The following is a 23100-nucleotide window of genomic DNA, read 5'->3' as shown; positions in this document are numbered from 1 at the left end:
TGAGAACAGTATTCCGTCCAATGATCTTTTACCTGCTCCCCAAATCAACCATTACTGGATCTACAACTGTAATGCATAAAATCCCCCTGACACCCTGACCTCAAAACAGGCCCGTAAACTGCATCCGAGACTGTACCCGCCAGCCTTCAGCTATGTCCCCAAACCGTGCTATTGATCCTCAAACTTCATCTCTAAACTATCCAACCAGGTCCTCATCTTCACTTCCAAATCTTTCTACATACCTTACTTTACCCTCACACTGCCCTCTAACTCCCAAGAATATCCCCAAATTGCCCTTTCAATGATACCCAACTCTAATCTCAAACTATTCTCCAACAATTATAAAATTCATCTCTCAATTTCCCTTCCAAAACCCCCCATCTCTGCCTCTAAATACCCCTTAACTACCTTGCCTTGGTCCCACAGCTACAGCCCCAAACTATACCTCTAAGCCACACTTCAGTAACAGCTATAGCTGTCTTAAATTACAGTCTGCCTCCATATCCACTGGTCCCACATCTGGGAATAGGGAGGGCCAATTGTGTTATGCCATTTTATATAAGGGACTTATGCATCCTTGGATTTTGGTATTTGTGCATGGGAGTGTTCTGGAACCAATCTCCCCTTGGATACCAAGGGGCGACTGTACATGCAATACACTCACAAAACATTTTCCAATTTTCTTCAACTGTACCACCCAAACCACCTTCCAGAGACTCCCAACTGTGCCTGCACACCTCCGGGAGTCATCCCCTGTTGACCCCCTCAACACCACCTCAGTCTTCCCTTTGACGGCTCCAACTGCACCCAAACATTTTCCAATGCCCTCATTATACCCTCAAACTGCCCTCAATAAGCTTCAAGCATACCCTTGAGTCCATCCAACAACCCTCAAATCTACCCCTAAGCTTCCTGTGGCTACTGTGATGAATCACCACAAATTTAGTGGTTTGAAATGCAAAAAATTTAAAATAATTGATTCCTTCAGTTCTGAGAGCCAGAAGACCAAAATTAAGGTGCCAGCAGGGTCATGCTCTCCTCAGAGGCTCCAAGGGAGAATCTGCTTGTTGCTGCTTCCTCTTTTGATGAATATCCACCTTTTTTGGCTTGTGGCCATTTCAGTACAATCTCTGCTTGATGGTCACATTGCCTTCTTTTCTGTCAAATCTGCCTCTGCCTTCCTCTTAGGAGGACACTATGGTTACAATTAGAGTCGCTTGGACAATCCAAGATAATCTCTCCATCTCAACATTCTCGCCTTAATCACATCTGCAAACTGCAGAGTCCTTGGTCTTTTTCTTTTCTTCTTTTTTCTCGTTTAAGGTAAATTCAAAGGTTACAGGGATTAGGATGTGCATATCTTTTGGTGAGGACATCAATCAGCCTACAACAGTATACCCCTTGGCCTCCAAAGATACACATCCACTCTGTGTGAAATAAACATACCTTATCCTAGTACTCCCAGAATTTCAACCCATCACAGCATCAAATCAAGTTCAGAATCTGAGTTTAATATCATCAGCTCAGAAATTTCACATCTCATCATCTAAATAATCTAAAGCCGGTATGAGTGAGACTCTGGGTATGATCCACTCTGAGGCAAAATTCCTCTCCACCTTTGGAGTTGTGGAAGTAGAGAACAAGTTATCTGTTCCCAAAGCACATTGGTGGGACAGGCATAGGATAAAGTGAGTGAAGTCGCTCAGTCATGTCCGACCCTTTGCCACCCCATGGACTGTAGCCTACCAGGCTCCTCTGTCCATGGGATTTTCCAGGCAATAGTCCTGGAGTGGATTGCCATTTCCTTCTCCAGGGGATCTTCCCAACCCAGGGATCGAACCCGGGTCTCCCGCATTGTAGACGGACGCTTTACCATCTGAGCCACCAGGAAAGATAGGATAAGGATAAGAGTTATAGATATTCTTATTCCAAAAGGGAGAAAACAGAAGGGGAAAAAAAGGTGTGACTGGTCCCAAGTACTTGTGAAATCCAGCAGGGCAAGTTTCATTTAGTTGCAAGGCCTGAGAAGCAGTCTCTGTGGCTTGAGGCTTCACATGTGGGCTCAAGGCTGTGCTGTCAGTCATTCTTCCTTTCCCTTGAAGGGTAGCACACGTTTGCAGCTAAGTAGTTTTAGCCTGTATCCTTCCAGTAAAATTTTGAGAGTCCAACATCATTCCTTCATTTCATCCTGCATCTGTTATTTTTTCAAGCCCATTAGGCAGTGTTTCTGTCTGCAAAACATTCTGAAAAATCTTTTGGGTCTCCCATGGGGGTCTCAGAGATTCACATCATTAGACAAGAAAAGTGGAGAAAGTGTCAGTTGCTCAGTCGTATTTGACTCTTTGAAACTCCATGGACTGTAGCCCACCCTTTTTTCCCCTTCTGTTTTCTCCCTTTTGGAATAAGAATGTCTATAACTCTTATCATATGCCTGTCCCACCAATGTGCTTTGGGAACAGATAACTTGTTCTCTACTTCCACAACTCCAAAGATGGAGTGGAATTTTGCCTCAGAGTGGATCATACCCAGAGTCTCACTGTAGCCCCTCTGTCCGTGGGATTTCCCAGGCAAGAATATTGGAACGGGTTGTCATTCCCTTCTCCAGGGGATAGAACCCACATCTCCTGCATTGGCAGGCAGATTCTTTACCATCTGAGCCACCACAGGAGCTCATTAGACAAGAAGGTCCTCCTCAAATTTTTCATGGATAATCCCATCTCTATTCCTGACTTCTTCTGAGACGGTTGAGGGGATCCATGAGTCACACAACATCTCCTTGGTACTAGCAAAATGCTGTCCTGCCACACCCTTAGCTTTCTCTCTAGAGCATACTTTTCAGACAATTCATCTCCTAAATTTTGTCTTTTGCAATCTGGACAGCCTGAGAATTTTCCAAATCATCAAATCCTGGGTCCATTTTGCTTAATAGTTCTTCCCTCAATTTATCTCTTTCCTTTTACATTTCACCACAAGCAGCAAGAAGAAACCAGGTAGTACCTTCAACACTTTCCTTGGAAATCTCCTCAGCTAAATATACATCACTTACAAGCTCTGCTTTCCATACAACTGTAGGACACAATTCAGCTAAGTTTTCTGCCTTTATATAATAAGGACTTTCTTTCCTCTAGTTTCCAATAACATGTTCCTTGTGTCCTTCTGAGCCCTTACCAGCAGCACCTTTAATATTAATATTTCTATGAGCACTCTGTTTATGATGATATATGTATGTTTTCTCTAAGACAGTGCATGATTTCCCTACTGTGCTCCTCACTTCCTTCTGAGCCTTCATCAGCAGTGCTTTTAACATTCATATTTCTGCCAACAGTTTATTCAAGACAATCTAGGCTTTTTCTATCACATACTTCAAAATTCTTCCAGCCTCTGCTCACTAATTCCAAAGACAGTTCAATAATTTCAGGTACTTGTTACAGCATATTATGGACTTATGTCTACCCTACCCCGCTCCCAATTACTCTGTTGAATCCCTAACCCCCAATATGATTGTATTTGGAAATAGGGCCTTCAAGGAGATGATTAAGGTTAAATGGGGTCATAAGGATAGGGTCCTTATCCAATAGAACTAGTGTCCTTATGAGAAGAGGGAGAGACACCAAGAGTACACATGCACAAAGGAAAGAGCACGTGAGGACACAGCAAAAAGCAGTCATCTGCAAGTTAGGAAGACCAATCTCATCAGAAATCAGCCCAGATGGCCCAGTGATCTTGGACTTCTGGCCTCCAGGACTATGAGAAAATAAACTTCTATTGTTTAATACACCCAGTCTGTGTATTCTATTACGACAGCCCAAGCAGATTAAGACCCAGCAGCATCTCATATCCAGGTACCAAAATCTACTTTATGTGACTGCTGTAAATAATCAACACAAATTTGGTGGCTTAACAATATAAGAACTCTACTCTTTCACAGTTCTGAGTCATAAGTTCAAAATCCATTTCACTGGGCAAAATCAAGGCGTCAGCAGGGCCATACATTCCCTGGAGGCTCTAGGGAAGAACATGTTGCCTCTTTCAGCTCCTGGTGGCTGCTGGCATTCCTTGGCTTGTGGCCATATCACTACAATCTCTGCCTCTGTGGTCACGTTGTCTTCTCCTTTGCTGCTGCTGCTAAGTCACTTCAGTCGTGTCTGACTCTGTGCGACCCCATAGACAGCCTCCCACCAGGCTCCGCCATCCCTGGGATTCTCCAGGCAAGAACACTGGAGTGGGTTGCCATTTCTTCTCTGTTAAGGTTTGTCAAATCTTTCTCTGGTTTCCTAGTATAAAGACATGGGGTTACAATTAAGTTCCATTCAAATAGTCCAGGGCAATCTCCCGATCTCAAAATCCTTAATTTAACCACATTTGCAATTCCCTGCTCTTTGCCATATAAGGTAACATTTACAAATTCCAGGGATTAGGACATGGACATCTTTTGGGGGGCCATTAGCCCACCACACTATCTTATGACAATTAACAGTTCTATGAAAAATTCCTTAAACTTCAAAAGACCAAACACTAACTTTCGATACTCCCTCCAACTGCATCTCAAACCATCTTCCAACCACCCTCCCCAAAAGTATTCCCAATTTACCCTCCAGTAGCTTCTATCTACACTCCTATACTGTCCTCTAGTAGCCCCATTTCTCCTGAAGATGTGGTTCTTTAGTTGTGTAGCAACTGTCCTGTAATAGGCCCCCAACATCACCCCACGCCATCCTCAATCACCACCAACATCTCTTTATAAATATCCCCAATTTCACCACCCAACTGCCCTCTTTTCTCTCTCCATATCTCCCATTTACCCTACTCTTCAGTTGCATTGCAATGAAACCCCAGCTTCCCGAGAGAGACAGAGATAGAGACTGAGAGAGCAGTGTTGAAAAAGTTGTGACTTGTGAGCAAGAGATTAAAAGAGACAGACAGATGGAGGATGGATGCAGGGTATGTGATGGGGATGCACTTGTCATGGAGATATTTGGGATGTGTGTATGAGGCTGGTGTTTGTAGAATTGGGGTATGTGACAGGATAGCTAATCTTTGGGTTTAATGCTGTAATTTTTTTCTCTGTCTGCTGCAAGTCTTTTAACTCGTTTATAGCATCTTTCGTCAGATTATGGTTTTATATTTCGATGGGTAAAACTGGAGAAATGGTGGAGCATGGTGATAAAGAGTGCCTGGGTTCCACAGCAGGTTTTATAAACTGAGGTGACCTAGGGCAAGTGATTTAACTTTGCTGTACCTTGATTTCCTAATCTGTAGGATAAGTAATAAATGGAAGCCTCCTCAGAAGTCTGTTTTGAGAATTAAAATGAATTAATACAGTAAAGTGCCAAGAATGATTGATAGATGTTTTATTTTATTGTTATTTCTTTATAGCTTTGCTTTTTGTATCCTGTTTAAGAAGGCCTTCTTTTTTTTGCCAAAGACTTAAACATATTCTCCAAACATATTTTTTTCTGATATTTCTTACAGGTGTTTTGTGTTTGGCCATGGCACGCAGCATGTGAGCTCTTAGTTCCCCACCCAGGGATGAACCTGGGCCTTCTACAGTGGAAGCATAAAGTCTTAGCCACTGGACAACCAGAAAAGTGTGATAGGTGTTATTCTTTTTTAATGGTTAGGTCTTTAGCCAATTTAGAATTAATTTTTCTGAATTGAGTAAATTAGGAATCGAATCCCTCTTCCCCAGAAGAGAGTCATTCTCCCCAGACCATTTTAGTAACTAGTCCATCGCCCAGTGACTTGAAGTATCACTTTTGTCATTTACTAATTCCCATAATACATTGATCTAGTTTTTCTATTCCTACTCCCATATTACAATGTTTTAATTACTAGAACTTTGTCAGACATTTTGAATTTGGTTAAGAGGGCGCCCTCCTCTTTCTTATTCTTTCATAAATTAGATATTCTTGCATATTTAAGGCACCATAGGAACATCAGGTCTGCAAGTTCCATTTTGCAGTAATGTATTGATTAAAAAAAATTAATTCGGGAAAGAATTGTCATCTTTATTATGTGGATAATGTTTGTGAGCATAGAGGGATGTGGATGTTTCCCAAGCCAACTTGGGAAATAAGGGTGCCCGTACAGGAAGGTGCAAAGCAAATGGGACCCCAGTGAAGTTCCCAGTGGTCCAACTGATGGGCATAGTCTTGGGACGTTGGGAGGGATAAAAGGAGGGCTGCAGGTCCGGATGTTTTGTGAGCTGACTGTGCATCTGAAGATCTGGGTGGGACTCTCTGCTGTGTGCAAGCCAGCTTGCATATATCCAGCACACAGAGGAGCTCAAAAATTTTTGTTAAATCAGTGCACAAAGGAGTGACTCAATTAAATTTTGGAGAGATTATTGTATGTCAAACAACCTGCCAGCACTATTCATAATAGTGCTAATCTTCATAATAACCCTTCCAGACAGGTATTGTGACCCCCCATTTGACAGGCCAGGAAAACTGAGGCTCAGAGAGGGGAAGTCCCTTGCCCATCTTCAAACCCAGGTCTTTATGATTCCAGAAGTCATCCACAGAAGGGACCAGTTTTCATTTCCATCATTCCACTCATTCATCCATCTGTCAAGGATTTACTAAGCACCTACTGGGAAGCACAACAACCAAATACAACAACCGCTCTAAATGACATAGAGTAGGTGGAGGGCTTCTAGGAAGACCACCTGGGCGGCTGGACTTTAGGTACCGAGAGGGTGAGGTTTCTGGTGTGCACCTCCAGGCAATGTATTACAGCCACCTAGGCCTCAAGGCTAGGGCTTCCCTGGTGGCTCAGTGGTAAAGAATCCGCCTGCCAATGTAGGAGGCTTCGGTTCGATCCCTGGGTCAGGAAGATGGCTGGAGAAGGGAATAGAAACCCACTCCAGTATTATTGCCTGGAAAATCTCATGGACAGAGGAGCCTGGCGGCTACAGTCCATAGCGTCGCAAAAGAATCGAACATAACTTACTGACAAAACAACAAGGCCTCAAGGCTGTGGCTTTGGCTGAGGAGGCAACGCTAGATCAAGGTGGCAGCACGGTTTAGGCAACAAATATTACGAAGATTGGCCTAGAGGGGGCGCGTTTCCGCAGGTAGAAGCATAGCCTGGAGACCCTCCTCGCACAGACAGGCCATCAGTACGCAGGCGCAGAGGACCCAAGGCGCGGCTTAATATCTTGCGGAGGGATAATTTGTGAAGAGAAGGCGTGCCTCAATCAAATTACCTCTCATTGATTTGCCTCTGTCTCTGAGGGCGTGGCCCCTTCTCGGAATAAGGGCCTGCAGAACCTAGTTCTCTCGCAGTTTGGAGGCGTAGCTTAGGGCGGGTCCTTGAATCACCCCTCAATGATTGGTCGCCTCACCCGGAGGGCGTGGCCCGGCTATCTGTCTATCCGTGGTTCGGTCACTTCCTGTGGAGTTTCCCCAACCCGAGGAGGAGGGGGAGGAGGGCGAGGGGGAGGAGGGCGGTCGTCCGGGGTTAGGTTGAGGGGGTTGTTGGTCCGTTCTGGGCGGGAGATGACTCACGGCCCATCCCATCTCCCCGACGCCGTCCGCCCGCGCAGAGCTCGCTCCATGGCTTAGCGGAGGAGGCGGTGGCGAGCGGGGGAGGGTACTCTTAATTTGTTAGGGGGACCGGGCCGAGGCCCGACCGGCCTTGCAGGGCTCACCCGGGGCCGGGCGTCATGTCTCATGCGGCCGAGCCAGCTCGGGACGGCGTAGAGGCCAGCGCGGAGGGCCCTCGAGCCGTGTTCCTGTTGTTGGAGGACCGCAGGCCGGCCGACTCAGCCCAGCTGCTCAGGTGCGGGGCCGCCTGGGACCGGTAGTGCTAACTGGGGTTCCTGGGGGCCTGATCTTGGGGCAGCGGGGGCCAAGGGCTGTGATTGGAGGCCCTTGGGCTAGACTTGGAGGACGTCTGGGCGCCCGACTTGGGGGGGCACCTAAGGAATCTGGCGGTGGCTTGCTTGGACTGAAGCTTAAAGGAGTCATGGAAGTGCATTAAGGGAGGCCTGGTTCAGATTTGGGGGGCCTCTTGACTAGGTCTAACAGGGGCTGATTCTGTTGTGTCCAGAAACTAGTCTAGGGTTGCTGAGCTTTGAGTACTGAGACTCTGACTAGAGGCTGAATTTGGGGTCTTTGAGTCGGGTATGAGGGGACATTGAAGGGACTTATTCCCTCTGGGAAGGGCTCCTGGAAGAGAGAGGTACTGTCTTGGGAGCTTAATTACTCCCAGTGGCTGGTTGCTGGAGGCTGTGTTTGAGGATAACATGACTCTGGAGGGATTTGGGGGTATCTCGAATATACTGCGTGGAACCATCCTTGTGAGTGTGTGAGTGAACAAGAAAAGCAACATTAGTCAAGACTTGATCAGAGTAATCCCCTCACCTGCCCACCCATTCAGCTGGGTAGTGGAAAAGCCGTCTTCCCAACACCCCTGTAGGGGCTCAAATGGGAGACAGACAGGCAATGGAGATGGTGCCACCTCTTATCTCAGAGAAGGCCTCAGACCTTATTTTGGAATCCAGAGGAGGGTCTTGTTCCTGCTGCTGCCTGCCCTAGTCTCTCAGCCAGCCCTTTTCAACCCCTACACACAAACAGACAGTTGTTTTTTTTTTTTAATCTCACCTTTCCAGACTGTCTCTCTGGCCCTGGAGACAATCTTGAATCTGACCCTAGAGCTGGAATGAGCACCAATTGCACCATCCTTGCCTAGGTGGATCTTCTCTGACATCTTAGCCTCACTTCCATCAGAGGGCCTGGAATCCCAGCCCTCTCTGTGTATACCCTGCCTATCCCAGCCCCAGTGCCCACCTCTTCCAACTTCTGTGCAATGGATGTGTGAGCATGGGAGGGGGCTTTGCCTACTTTCTGCCTTGGGATTGTGCTGAGCTCAGCGGCTCCCTGAGCTTCCTCTTCCCGGCTTCCTGGGTGGTTTTAGGGCCCCAACTGTGGGTGAGGAAAGGGAGGAAGACAGATTCTTGGGGAGGGGCAAGAATTTTTGTCAAGGGAAGTCAATGACAATTTCAGGATTCTAAATCTTTGATTAAATTCAAGGATGCATATCCATCTGTCTATACGTTAATGTCCCTCACACACTAGGGTCTTGCACCCAGCATGGAGGGTTGAGTAGGAGCCTTTCCATATATCAATTAACCATCTTCTGATGTCTTTATAACAGCTTAGAGCATCACAGTAGTGGCAGTAGTTGAAGGGGAGGTGTGTTCGTGGCTTCTCATTTTGTGTGTCAGCGGGTTTTGGTATTGGAGGTGCGTTTGTGTTTTGATTTATCCAAAAAACTGGAGAGGGCTGGGCAGGCTCCTCTGACCAAGAAAAAATGTTTATATAAAGCGGATCATCCGCCCAAATTCTCCCTCTTGTAAATCCAGATTGTTGGACTGAGGGGAGCCTCTGTTATTCCCATCTTGTTTTTGGATGCCTATTTGCATCCCACAAACTCTAGCTGGGGCAGGGTTGGTGGGGAGGGAGCGGGGCTCATTTGCAAAGCGGTGGATCCTTCAGTAAAGTGAATCAGCTACCCCAGTTCTCTTTGTGGTGCATTCAGTTTGTGTTACAATAGACTGTTCTGCAGAGGGATGACCCTACTTGGACCAACGTGGGCTCACCTTCAGCAGCTAGGAAAACAGCGGGGGACTGTGGGGGCTGGGTGAACTCTGAATGCGGAATCAGGAATCCCTCAAAGTGAATTGTCACTCCTAAATTCTTCATTTCTATTTTCCTGAAACCCAGGTTGTACACGTGATTGTTAGATCGAGGAGCTGGGATCCAGGCTTATTATTTTGAATCTTAAGGAGCTATGGGTAACACGGAGCAAAAGAGAGTGGGGAGGGAAGAAGACCTGGGAATTCATGGTGGTGGTTTTAGCAAAGTGGCAGAACGCGAAGGCCACACTCGGTTCTCCTCCCTCCTGGTGTGTGCTTCTGTTCTCTCTCTGTGCGTTTGTGTGTGTGTCTGTCTGTCTGAGGGGAATGATATCTGCATACAATCACTGACCATTACCCCTGCCTTTTCCCCACCCTCAGCCTGAACTCTTTGCTTCCGGAGTCCGGGATTGTTGCTGACATCGAGTTAGAAAACGTCCTTGATCCAGACAGCTTCTACGAGCTCAAAAGCCAGCCCCTATCGCTACGCTCAAGGTATGTCTCCTCTGACTTCCCCTCCCGATTCCTCAGGCACCTCCATCCCCGCTTGATGGGCAGAGGTCTCAGTGCCAGCCCAGCCCATTCTCTCACCAGCCTAAACTTTTCAGAGAGTAAAAGAACCAGAAAGAACATGTAAAAAGCAGGAGGCCAAACTAGGATTCCAGTATCTCAGAGGAAATCTCCTCTGCTTCCTCCCGCCCCACCTGCTCATCCATTCATGATAAAAATTGCAGCGTGCCTGGAGTTCCCAGACCCGGGGCGTGGCGTGCTTAAGTCCAGCCCCCAAGTGGGTGGAGCCGTTCCCCAAATCCCTGGTCGTCCTCCCTCCTAACTCCACGAATTCACTCCCCTCGCCCTTTAAGAACCCCTGCTGGTGTCTTCTTTCCCCCCAAGCTTGCGAAGTCGAAATGTGCTGAGTCATGGGCCTGGGCTCTAAGAGAGGGGAGGGGACCTGGAAGAGGGGCAGGAAGAGAGGATTGTGAAATCTCCTTTTCAAGACTGACTAGCTCCTGGGACCAGAGGCCTAAGCAGGGAAGAAGGGCTTTCGGTTGCCCGGAAGCCTGATGCCCGCCCCCAGGAGATCAGGGAGTATGTCCAGCCTGAAATAGAGCTTAGGAGCCTTCTGTGCCACAGTCTTAATTCTGTTTCTTTCAGCTCTCCTTTAAATTGCTCCCAGAGCTGAACAGTGATAGCTCAATATAAGAACAGGCCCCAGTCCTGGCTTCACCCTAAGGACTGAGGGCTAAAGTTGCCCCAGCAGACTGTGAGCCCTGAGTGTGGCTACTGGGTCTGGTTCCTGTATCTCCCCACTATGTTGTGGCCTCTGGAGGTGGAGAACAGGCCAGGTTCTTTTGTCTGCTCCATCCCCCTGTGACTCCTTAGGCTGGGGGCTGAGACTTTTAGCTTACCTGTGGCCCCGTATTTCCCATTCCACAGCCTCCCAATATCACTGCAGGCCACCCCAGCCACCCCAGCTACACTCTCTGCATCATCTTCTGCAGAGGGCTCCAGGACCCCTGCCATGTCGTCCTCTTCTTCATCGCGGGTCTTGCTGCGGCAGCAGCTAATGCGGGCCCAGGCCCAGGAACAGGAGAGGCGTGAGCGTCGGGAACAGGCCTCTTCCTTCCCTAGTCCTGCACCTGCCTCTCCCGCCATCTCTGTGGTTGGCGTCTCTGCTGGGGGCCACACACTGGGTCGTCCTCCCCCAGCTCAGGTGCCCAGGGAGGTGCTCAAGGTAAGGCCATATCCAGAGGCCCTGGGAGGGGCTCCTGGTGACTGAGGATTGGCCCTGGTGGCTTTGGGGTGAGGTCCTAGGGGCTCTAAAGGAGGGTCTTGGGTACTGGTAAAAGGGGGCTGTGCTAGTATCCCACTGTGCTTTGGGTTTCCAAGGTGTTCCCGTGGAGTTGTGAGGGGTTCTTGGGGGCCATAGGATGTCTTGGTGGCCCATGGAGGTGCACGAGTGCCCTGGAGTCTGTGAAGTGACTCAGTAGGAAGCACTTTGTGTCTGGTGATGCATTAGGAGTTCTTTGGCATTGGAGTGTCTTGGGAAGCCGTGTGTGTGGTTCCCAGGTTTGTTAAGCGGGGTCAGAGGCTTTGCAGACGTGGGGAGTCTTGGGGACTGTGACAAGCTGCTCCAGAAGCTGAAGGAGTCTGCCAGCCTTGGGTAGATCTTGGGGGGCTGTGCAGGATCTCTGAGAGAGGGAGTTTGGGTCCTAGGGGAGAGTTACCAGTGTTTGGGGGTTGGGGGAGGATTCTCAGATTCTGGGCCTGGCTTGCCATCCTGAGCCTAGAAACAGATGACTTCTGGGAGGCAAACTGGGGCTCAGAGTTGCTCTTTCTGAGCCCTGTTCTGCCTTGTTCCCTCCTACCCCATCTCCCTTTCATTCCACAGGTGCAGACCCATCTGGAGAACCCAACACGCTATCATCTACAGCAGGCGCGCCGACAGCAGGTGAAACAGTACCTGTCCACCACACTTGGGCCCAAGCTGGCTTCCCAGGCCCTCACCCCACCACCAGGGGGTGCTAGTGCCCAGCCGCTCCCCACCCCCGAGGCTGCCCACGCTCCTGGCCCCACCAGCAGTGCTCCCAACAGCCCCATGGCGCTGCTCACCATCGGGTCTAGCTCAGAGAAGGAGGTGAGTGGCTGCAGACGACCCTCACATGCTCCCCCTACCCCAGCTTCTTCTAATGCTCTTCTGTATTTCTCCCAGATTGACGATGTAATCGATGAAATCATTAGCCTGGAGTCCAGTTACAATGATGAGATGCTCAGCTATCTGCCTGGGGGCAACACAGGGCTGCAGCTCCCCAGCACGGTAAGGCCCTAAGAGGGGAGGTTGGTCTAAAAATTTGTCTCTCTGTCCCTGAGGGATAGCTTATGTACACCCAAGCTGGCTATATATAAGAGATTCTCATGTTGAATTGTACTGAGATAGAGTGTGGGGGCTGAATGATAAGAACGGGGCACATCAGTGTCCTGGGGCCACGTTGGACTGCATGAACAGGTTGACTTTGTAGATTTTGATACATACACAGTGGGAACTTTATGGACATATTAGGGCATACCAAAGCACTCAAGCTTCACTGTGAGAAAAAAGAAGAGGAGGACTCTTGTAGCATTTTGAATGTATTAAGACATTCAGATCATGAGGACATACACAGACCATGAAGTGATTGGAACATGATATGCCAAAGGTAGCCAGATTTGATGTACTTGGACCTTGAAGTAATTAGAACGTACCACATCTCTTACAGTGAACTGTGCCAAGAGGCTGGGTCCTTGTAAAGATTGGATAAAGCTTTCTAGAGTAAGAGATGTACCAGTGAACTATAACATTCTGGTTTTGAACATTCCAAGAGTCCCATAACTCGCTTGGGACATAGCAAGTGGCTATAGCTTTACTTCTTTCCAGCTCATCAAGAAGATAGAAGTGCATGTAAAAAATGGTATCAATTTATCAGAATTTTTCATTGATTTGGACAACAGCTAAAGATTGGGATTTATATTAGACAGATCCAGTGGACTAGTGGGGGGGTTTCAAGAAATGAAAACTCATCAAGAGGTGGGACTGATCGCTTATGGATTAGTTTCTTGCCCTAGGGTGTATTCAGGAGAGTTTGAAGGAGAAAACAAACTAGGTGATGTGAAAACAGTGCTTGTTGAGTGGTTGGAAAAGAAATCCTGAGATCAGAATGTGCAAGATGTTAGAGTCAGGACCTTGGTGAATAGCAGCTGGAGATTGTATGTAATGTGATGCAATGCAGTCACAGCAAAAGACTGGAGATTGGGCTGGGGAACTTTCCAGGAGGCCAGATTTGGGGTGAAATATTGCCATGACAATTTCCTAAGGTCTGAGAAGACTGGGTTGGAGTGTTCCAAGAATGCTGAATTGGAATGTCATGCTAGGAGGGGCTGAAATGTTGCATTGGAGCTGATAAAGGCCTGAGAAGGGTGGTTTTCTGGCACTTCTCTTCAGAGCCAGCCCTGGGGTTTGGGAGAGAGGCTTCAGAAGTCTCCAGGGGATTGGAGGGGCTATGGGGTCACAATGAACAGGCCAGGCAGGGACTGGTCCCCCAGCAAAGCAGGGTAGGTCCCCTTGACCCTGTCCTCCCTGTGAGTCACCGTATGAAATTCCCTTGACAAAGAAGGAAGGGTTCCCACATGGAGCCAGGCAATCCTTGCATGGGGGGGGGGCCATCTTTGGGGTGTGTGGAGGGTCAGGAACTAGGTTTGGAGAAGAGGCTGACCCTGGGGTCTGTTCCAACCATGGTTTTTCTGCTCACTCTGCCCACAGCTGCCTGTATCGGGGAATCTGCTTGATGTGTATAGTAATCAGAGCGTAGCCACACCAGCCATCACTGTCAGCAACTCCTGTCCAGCTGAGCTGCCCAATATCAAACGGGAGATCTCTGGTAAGGAACAGGGTCTTGGCCCTGTGCCATCATCCTTTACCCCAGGGCAAGCCCCATTTCTACCAGGTCTGGAGGTCAGGCCTGGTAATAGGGGAAGAGGGTTTAAACAGACAGTAATGGGGGCTGTTTGCCACCTTTGGCCGTATGGCCTGTGGTCCTGCTTTCAGTCCACTTCCTCTTCTCTTGGGTTTAACAAATAGCCTGTCACCATGGCTTCTTTAAAAATCGTAAAAAGGGTAGCACTTTGTAAGTAGTCACTTCCCCTGCCTGCGCCCACCAAAGCCTACCCCAGTGGCTACATGTGCTGCCCTCCGTCGTCTATCACCTTTCCCAGGCCTAGAAGCCCTGACCACTACCCCATCTCTTCCAGAGACAGAGGCCAAGGCCCTTTTGAAGGAACGGCAGAAGAAAGACAATCACAACCTGAGTGAGTGGGAGCATGTACCCCTGGCTGCGTGCCATGCAGCCCTGCTTTACTCTGCCCAGCCTTCCTTGAGCGGGTGGGGCTCTCCCTGCAGCAGCCTCTCAACTCCCCAGTTTTTCTCCTTCCCTCCTCGGCCTATTGATGACTCCTCTTTCTTTCCCTCACCTTCCAAGTTGAACGTCGCAGGCGATTCAACATTAACGACAGGATCAAGGAGTTGGGCACCCTCATCCCCAAGTCCAGTGACCCGTGAGTCTGGGCCGGGAGCCCCAGGGCCAGTGGAAGGTGGGACAGGGGCCCCACTCCCTGAAAGTCATTCCTGGGTGGGCCCACCCTAAATGGGAACCACCCAGGCAGTCCTGCTTATGTGCCTCTTTCTCACCCAGCTTCTCTCACTCTGAGCAGGGTGGCAACCCCTCACCATGTCCCAATCTAAATTTAGGTGCATGACATTATGGTCCCTGTACCTCATCCAACCCCCGCATGAGTTTTCTGCTTATTTAGTACTTCTTTTATTTACTTAAGAAATGTATTCAGTTGCTTCTGCTTTGTGTCAGGTACCATGCTAGGCCCTGAGGATACCATAGGGCACAAAACACACAAAAGTCTCCGACCTCATGGAACTGATGTTTTAGTGGGGGCAGACAGACAGCAAACAAGATAAATAAGTAAAATCTGGTGGTTATGATGAGTGTGGTGGAGAGGAATGAAGAATGGAAGGAAGAAGGGGGGATGTTGGGGAGGTCACAGTTTAGGGTGAGGAGAGGATAGGGACAGGGTAGGCCTCAGCTGATGAGGAAACATTTGAATAAAGAGCCTGAGTAGCTGAGGCTGGAGCCATCTGGGTGTCTAGGGAAAAAGAGAGCTCAAGGTGGAGGGCAGAACTGAGCTGGAGGCCCTGATGTGGAATGATTTTCCATGTTGTAGGAGCATTGAGAAGCCAATGTGGCTGCAGTGAGATAAATCAGAGGGGGGTCGATAAGAGGAGCGGTAAGGGATCAGGTCAGGGAGTCTCCTGGGTTTGGAGTGTGATGGGGCATCATTGGAGGGTTCCAGGCAGGTGGTTTTCATCTGAGCACTCCATACCCATGATGGTCCTACATTTCAAGTTCCAGGCATGTGGCTGGGTGCTCCATCTACCTGGTGCAGTGCCCCCTTCAGCTCCCAAGAGACTCCATTCCCTTCTTTCCCAGCATTCCCTTCTTTCCTCCCCCTTGGGTTCCACAGGGAGATGCGCTGGAACAAGGGCACCATCCTAAAAGCCTCTGTGGATTACATCCGCAAGTTGCAGAAGGAGCAACAGCGCTCCAAAGACCTGGAGAGCCGGCAGCGATCCCTGGAGCAAGCCAACCGCAGCCTGCAGCTCCGAATCCAGGTCTGGAAGGAAGAGGCAGTAGCAGAGGTGGGGGTGAGGGGCTTCCTGAGGCAGAAGCAGAGGGAGAACAAGCCAGGATTTCCCCTCTGGGCATATTTGGGGGATCCCTGGGCTTCCTGACTCACACGTTGATGATGATGATGATCATAAGCAGTGATCATAACATTGTGCTAGTGCTGAGCTGCTTCAGTCATGTCCGACTCTGTGACTCCATGGACTGTAGCTCTCCAGGCAAGAATACTGGAGTGGGTTGCCATGCTCTCCTCCAGGGGATCTTCCCCACCCAAGGATCGAACCTGTCTCTTATGTCTCCTGCATTAGCAGGTGGGTACTTTACCACTAGCGCCACCTGGGAAGATCAGTCATAATATTAACAAGAATAATAATGAATATTGGCTAACAGACATGGTGTTTATCTTGTGCCATGAACTGTGACAAGAGCCTTCTCTCCATTTACTAAGTTAATACAACAATCCTGTGAGACAGGGACCATTATTATACCCATTTTATGGATTGGGACTCTGAGGCTCAGAGACAGATGGTAAGCAACTTGCCTGACGTTATGCAACTAGTGAGTGGCAGAGGCTGAATTTGAACCTAGGCAGCCTACTCTTTTAACTCTTAAATCCTCTGCCTCTGAAGGACCTCTGAACCCCATCTTGTCCTACCACCCCCCCCCCCACCTATGTTTTGCAGGAGCTGGAGCTGCAGGCCCAGATTCATGGTCTGCCGGTGCCTCCCACCCCAGGGCTGCTCTCGCTGGCTGCAACTTCAGCCTCTGACAGTCTCAAGCCAGAGCAGCTGGATGTTGAAGAGGAAGGCAGGCCAGGCACAGCAATTTTTCATGCAGCAGGGGGCCTTGCCCAAAGTGCTCCCCATCAGCAGCCCCCACCACCACCCTCGGATGCACTTCTGGACCTGCACTTTCCCAGCGACCACCTGGGAGATCTCGGCGACCCCTTCCACCTGGGGCTGGAGGACATTCTGATGGAGGAGGAAGAGGGGGTGGTGGGGGGACTGTCAGGGGGCACCCTGTCCCCACTGCGGGCTGCCTCTGATCCCCTGCTTTCTTCAGTATCCCCTGCAGTCTCCAAGGCCAGCAGTCGCCGCAGCAGCTTCAGCATGGAAGAGGAGTCCTGATCACGCCTCAGCCCTCCCCTGGGACTTCCCCACCCAGGAAGGGAGGACCTGTCAGGATGAGGCCCCACCTTTTCCCCCACCTTTCCATGAGACTGCCCTGTCCAGGTGTACCCTGGGGAAAAGGAGACTTGATGAGGCCCCACCTCTTCCCCACAGGACAGGCCAGTGCAGCTGTTCAGGCATGGAGAAGGTAGGGACATCAGGGCCTGTCTCCTGCAGATCACAGCCTGACCTTATCCCGTGGGACCCGCCCTTGCCCAGGTGAGGGAAAGAGATGGGATGAGGTTGGCCCCTGGCCCCTAGGGACTGTCCTAGCTGGTTTCCTGGGATAAAGAGGTGTCCGGATACTGCTCCATCCCCTCTCTTGGAACCACCAGTCTAGTCCATCCTTGGAAGAGGAGTCAAAATGATGGCGGTCCCAGCTTAAGTGTTTAAGCCCTGTCCCTTCCCCTGTGAATCCTGCCCTGCCCAGGCAAGGAACAGAAGTGAGGATGAGAGCCAGCCCCTTCACCTGGGAACTCAGTCCTGGCCTTGTAACAGTGGAGGACTCAGGCCCTGCCCCTTCCCTATAGGAACAACTCAGCGCAGGTATTTCAGGTGTGGAGGAGTCAGTAAGATCAGGCAGCTTTGTGGACATCACAGTCATTGTCTCTTAGCAATATCCCATCCAGCATTCCATACTGCAGGGAGGAGTGGTACTTAAGCTCCACCCCCGACCCCCGACCCCCGACCCCCCCACCCCCGCCCCGTCTTAACCTGGGACCAACTTGACCTAACCTAAGAGGGCTTTAAGCTGGCCTTGCCCTTGAAGAAGGGGGCAGATCTTGAAATCTTGTGGGTTGACATTCCAGACCTAGATCAGCAGTGAGTGAGAGTTAGACCCCGCACCCTTAGGCAGAGTGTTGTTCCGTTCCTTTCAGGGGTAGACTGGAGAGGTGATTGAGATTAGGGAGTACTTGGTCCAGTTTTACACAACCAGCACCACAGTATTCTTTTTCAACATGTAGAGGAACAGGATAAAGGAAGGGACCTTTCCAGGGAGTTCCCCAGCCCGGGAACAAGTGGAAGCCTATCCCACCAAGACAGAGGCATAGGGGAGGATTGTGAAAGCATACATATCCACTCTTCTGTTATTCTGATTTTTTGACTCCCACCCCCTACTCAGAAGCTAAGTCACCCCCAACCTCTGGCCTCCACCCAGTTCTCCATTTGGAGAAATCCTTCCCATTTCAGAGTTATCAAGAGACACTCCCTGCTCATCCCCATCCCTCCCTACACATATACCCAAGGTTGTCAGCTTTGAATTGTTGGGGCCATGCCCCGAGGAGGGTGTTCTGAGGGGTCTGTAAGTTTGTGATTAATAAATGCTAGGCGTGTTTGATGCGCTTTTAACTTTGGCAAAGAGTCTCCTGTTCTTGTTTTTGTCTGTGGAGTGAGCATGGCTCATGAAGGCCAGGAGGGAGAAAGGTTCTTGGAAGAAACAGATTTGAGAGGATGAATAAAACAATTTAGGTAGAGGGGCTGGAGGAAAACAATGTACAAACAAAATCAGTCCTCAACTATCTGCCTGGCAGCCGGTTGCAAGTGTTGTACCCAATTTATTATTCTAAGGAATTTTTATCAAGATAGTACTGGTTCCTATTCCTATTTCAAGTTTTCAGAAACAGATTAAGAGTTTAAGAACTATCTGAAGATACACAACTGGTAAGTGGATGAAGAGCTTAATGGTAAAGTTAGGTTAAGTGAGGGCTCTGGTCTGAAAAATGTCACTGAGGACAGATGAGCCAAAAGAGATTTTCTTGCAAGTTCACTTTTGAAACAACAACAGAAAAAGAGTATATGATGATATCTACTGGAAAACAATAGAGGTATTCCAGATGGTGAAAAAGGCGAAGACAAAAACCGTAAAGGTAGAGGAATAAGCAGACAACTTAGTTTTGGAACAGAAGTTGACATGGGGGCGGGGGAGGATTTAAATGGAAGTGAAAAGACACAAGTATCTTAGGTTGGGGAAAAATACTCTTGGAATTTCTCAACCTAACTGACTCCCAGGACAGGTATCAGGCTGCCTCCTGTGTCACCCCCATCAAACATTGACCCCTGAGCACTGGGACCCAGCCTGGTCCTGTGTTTCCCCAGTCAGACTGACTACCACACTGCCTTGCACCTTTCTAGCTTAATGTACTGTGAGTCCTAGAGCTTGGTTGCTGAGCCTCTACCACCAGAATGGTTGTTCTCTGATAGCTTTTTTTTTCTCCTCAAATTTGCTATATTCTATTTATTTTACAAAGATAACATATAACACCCAGAAATGGTTTAAGTTTGTATTCTGGAATAATTCAGATTTACAGAAGTGTGGCAAAGATAATAGAGAGTTCTCATAGCTACAATCCAGCTCCCCCTAATGTTAACAGCTTTAATAACCATGGCACATTTATTAAGGCTAGGAAAATCACATTGGCACAGTACTAGGAAGTCCAGACTATTTGGATTTCACTGGTTTTTTCACAAATGTCTTTTTCCTGTTCTAAGATTCAAGTAAGGATACTCTATTTGCTATCTCTCTCTGTGTAACAAATGACCACAATCTTAGTGGCTAAAAGATGATGCACTCATTATCTCCCAGTTTTTGCAGGTCAGGAATCCAGGCTGGCTTAGCTGGGTCCTCTGCTCCAGTGGCTGTCGCAAGAGTGCAGTCAGGGGAGGTGTGGGTGGGACTGAGGGCTCATCTGAAAGGGGGACTGGAAAAGAATCTGCTCCGTGCTAATATGGTTTGGGGCAGACCTCAGTTTTCTGCAGCCTGTTAAACTGAGGGCCTCAGTTCCTCGTTGGCTGTTAGCTGGAGGTGCCCTCAGTCCTTACTATGTGTGCCTTTCCTCCCGTGAGGCAGCTCACAACATATGTAGTTTACTTCATCAAAGTCAACGTTAGAAGAGTCCGCTAGCAAAACGGAAGTTACAATCTCTTGTAATCCAATATAGAAGTGACATCCCCTCACCGTTAGGGCATTCTGTTGGTTAGAAGCAAATTACTCAGGGAGAGGATTACACAAGATCATGAATTATCAGTAGGACCACTGAGGGGCTGTTTTAGAAGCTCCCTACCACACTGGGTTGAGCTGTCACATTCTCATGGTCTCCTCGGACAGTTTCTCAGTCTGCCCATTGAGAAGGCATTGTACTATGCCAGAAGTAACAAGCACATTTAGTACCCAGATCTTGGTTTCTAAGCGCCACGCTCCAATAAAAGGAACATGGGCTCCCTGGAGAAATGACTGATTTTAAGGCTGATGAAGAGAAATTTAACAAGACAAGACTGGATCATTGTGCAGTGCCAGAAAGTAAGGAAGAACCTAAAAAAAAATGAGACTGTGTCATAAAGATGCGGGAGCCAATCTGAAAGAACTCCCAACAGCCAAAGGCAGAACAATCTGAGCAGCAAAAAAATAACAATAGTGCTGTATTATAGTCCAAAAACTAAATATCCATGATTCCATACTTATATAAATCAGTGATATGATTGTATAAGTAAATAAATGCTGGAGATGGGACAACTCTTCCTTGCATAAGATTTCCAAATAATAAATATAGAAGGAATGAGAGAAATGGAAAATTACCACTAGAATACCACAATAATAATTACTCTGGACTGGATCCACTGCATGCTAAAATTAGTGGGCAAAACTTGAAGGTGGGCACACAGTGAGCCTGGACTGTACATTCTTTCTGCCTGGGTCAGGTTCAGGACCCCGCTTGGAGGGAAGTGGAGCCTAGGAAAAGAATAGCGATATAGCTGAGCTGGGTGAGAGAGATCAGATTTCAGACCTTAGGACTAGCAGGCATGGTACTGGAGAAAAAAGAGCTTTGTAGAGTCAGGCTTTCAGAAATCATCATAGGCGTTGCTTTAGGTCTTTGACCAAATGCTAGGCTGTGCAGGTTTAGAGTGAGGCACTGCGAGACCAAGCAGAGATTAGTCCTGGGCTTACGTGAACTGAATGGATGCTTGCACATTCCTGGGAGACAGAGATTTTGACCAGCCTGAGTGGAGAATCTTTACCCAATACCCCAGTGAGAAACAGACACCCCAGAAAGACCATGCCTTAAGACCATGCCGCTTCAGCTCTTGAGTAAGGGTTACTATAGATCTTCTCCAAAATATGCTAAAACCATGCTTCAAAAGGATCAAGTTGAATTGTGACATTTAGAATGTATGTAGATACAGCATATATAACAATAACACAAAAGACAGGATTTGGGAAATGAAACCATAGCTTTGCAAGATTTTTCCATCTCATATGAAATGGTGCAATATTAACTTTGAGTTGACTGTAATAAATTAAGGATGCATTTTGTAATCACCAGGGCAACATCTAAAAAAGATAATGAAAACAGGTACAACTCAAAAGCCAATAGAGGGCTTCCCTGGTGATCCAGTGGTTATGAATCCACCTGCCAATGCAGGGGACACAGGTTCAATCCCTGGTCCAGGAAGATCCCACATGCCGCAGGGCAACTAAGCCTACCTGCTGCAACTACTGAAGCCCGTGTGCCTGGAGCCCATGCTCCACAACAGGAGAAGCCACCACAATGAGAAGCCCGTGCACCACAACTGGAGAAAGCCTGTGCACAACAATAAAGACTCAGTGCAGACAAAAATAAATAAATATTTTTAAATAAAAAAGCCAATAGAAGAATAACAAATATGGAAATATATTTGGTTAACTCGAAAGAAGGTGGGAAAGGAGGAGAGAGAAGAGGATCAAAAACCAGAAGGAACAAACAGAAAACATATTACAACCTGATAGAGCTTATTCTGACCATATCAATAATTCCATAATATGTAAATGGACTAAAAGCTCCCATTAAAGAGAAGGATTTTAAGACCAGAAAAATAAAAAGCAGGACCTAACCATAGTTAGGATTAGGATCAGGCAAGTGATACACTTGCCTTGGGCACAAAATCTAAGTTCAGTTCAGTTCAGTCGCTCAGTCGTGTCTGACTCTGCGACCCCATGGACTGCAGCACCCCAGGCCTCCCTGTTCATCACCAACTCCCGGAGTTTACCCAAACTCATGTCCTTTGAGTCTGGGATGCATCCAACCATCTCATCCTCTGTCATCCCCTTCTCCTCCTTCCTTCAATCTTTCCCATCATCAGGGTCTTTTCCATTGAGTCAGCTCTTCACCTCAAGTGGCCAAAGAATTGGAGTTTCAGCTTCAGTATCAATCCTTCCAATGAACACTGAGGATTGATCTCCTTTAGGACTGACTGGTTGGATCTCCTTGCAGTCCAAGGGACTCTCAAGCATCTTCTCCAACACCACAGTTTAAAAGCATCAATTCTTTAGTGCTCAGCTTTCTTTATAGTCCAACTCTCACATCCATACATGACTACTGGAAAAACCATAGCCTTGACTAGATGGACCTTTGTTGACAAAGTAATGTCTCTGCTTTTTAATATGTTGTCTAGGTTGGTCATAACTTTCCTTCCAAGGAGTAAGCGTCTTTTAATTTCATGGCTGCAGTCATCATCTGCAGTGATTTTGGAGCCCCCCAAGTAAAGCCTGCCACTGTTTCTGCTGTTTCCCCATCTATTTGCCATGAAGTGATGGGACCGGATGCCATGATCTTAGTTTTCTGAATGTTGAGGTTTAAGCCAACTTTTTCACTCCCCTCTTTCACTTTAATCAAGAGGCTCTTTAGTTCTTCTTCACTTTCTGCCATAAGGGTGGTGTCATCTGCATATCTGAAGTTATTGCTATTCCAAGGCGGACCATAAAAAGCCAAAAAGTGGACAGTGGCCCAATTCCTGGACATCATCACCCCTTCTCCAAAATAGCTGGTGTAATCCTCCCATTTAATAGCATATGAAATATTCAGCCCACAAAAACTATCCCAGGTTTCAGGTCCACTCTCACTTTGTAAGATGACCCTAGGCCCTGGGACCACTCCTGCCTTCTGAGAAGGGCCAGATTCTCTCTGTGGGGTGTGTATCTCTTTAAATAAACCTGCTTTCACTTTACTATGGCTTGCTCTTTAATTCTTTCCTGTGTAAATCCAAGGACCCTCACTTGGAGACCTGTCCCAGGGAATCACCTGAGACATGG

The 23100-nt window shown here is 48.1% G+C and overlaps 1 protein-coding gene across 2 annotated transcripts; it reads left to right on the top strand.

Annotated features, from left to right (window-relative positions):
- Positions 1-7513: 7513 nt before the first annotated feature.
- Positions 7514-18347, top strand: TFE3 (transcription factor binding to IGHM enhancer 3). 2 transcript variants are annotated; one of them, XM_068961898.1, is made up of 10 exons: positions 7514-7782; positions 10022-10135; positions 11078-11375; positions 12033-12278; positions 12354-12458; positions 13938-14055; positions 14426-14482; positions 14653-14728; positions 15707-15854; positions 16551-18347. In XM_068961898.1, exons 1-10 carry the CDS (start codon positions 7667-7669, stop codon positions 16992-16994), a joined length of 1722 nt encoding a protein of 573 aa, XP_068817999.1. In that variant the 5' UTR covers positions 7514-7666; the 3' UTR covers positions 16995-18347. The 2 variants fall into 2 exon arrangements, with proteins under 2 accessions (XP_068817999.1, XP_068817998.1); XM_068961897.1 differs by having other exon boundaries at positions 12033-12458.
- The last annotated feature ends 4753 nt before the right edge of the window (positions 18348-23100 follow it).

Source organism: Capricornis sumatraensis, chromosome X (assembly GCF_032405125.1).
Source record: "Capricornis sumatraensis isolate serow.1 chromosome X, serow.2, whole genome shotgun sequence".
NCBI classification, from domain to species: domain Eukaryota; kingdom Metazoa; phylum Chordata; class Mammalia; order Artiodactyla; family Bovidae; genus Capricornis; species Capricornis sumatraensis.
The sequence above is the reverse complement of the archived record's forward strand: the minus strand, read 5'-3'. Positions and strand labels throughout refer to the sequence as shown.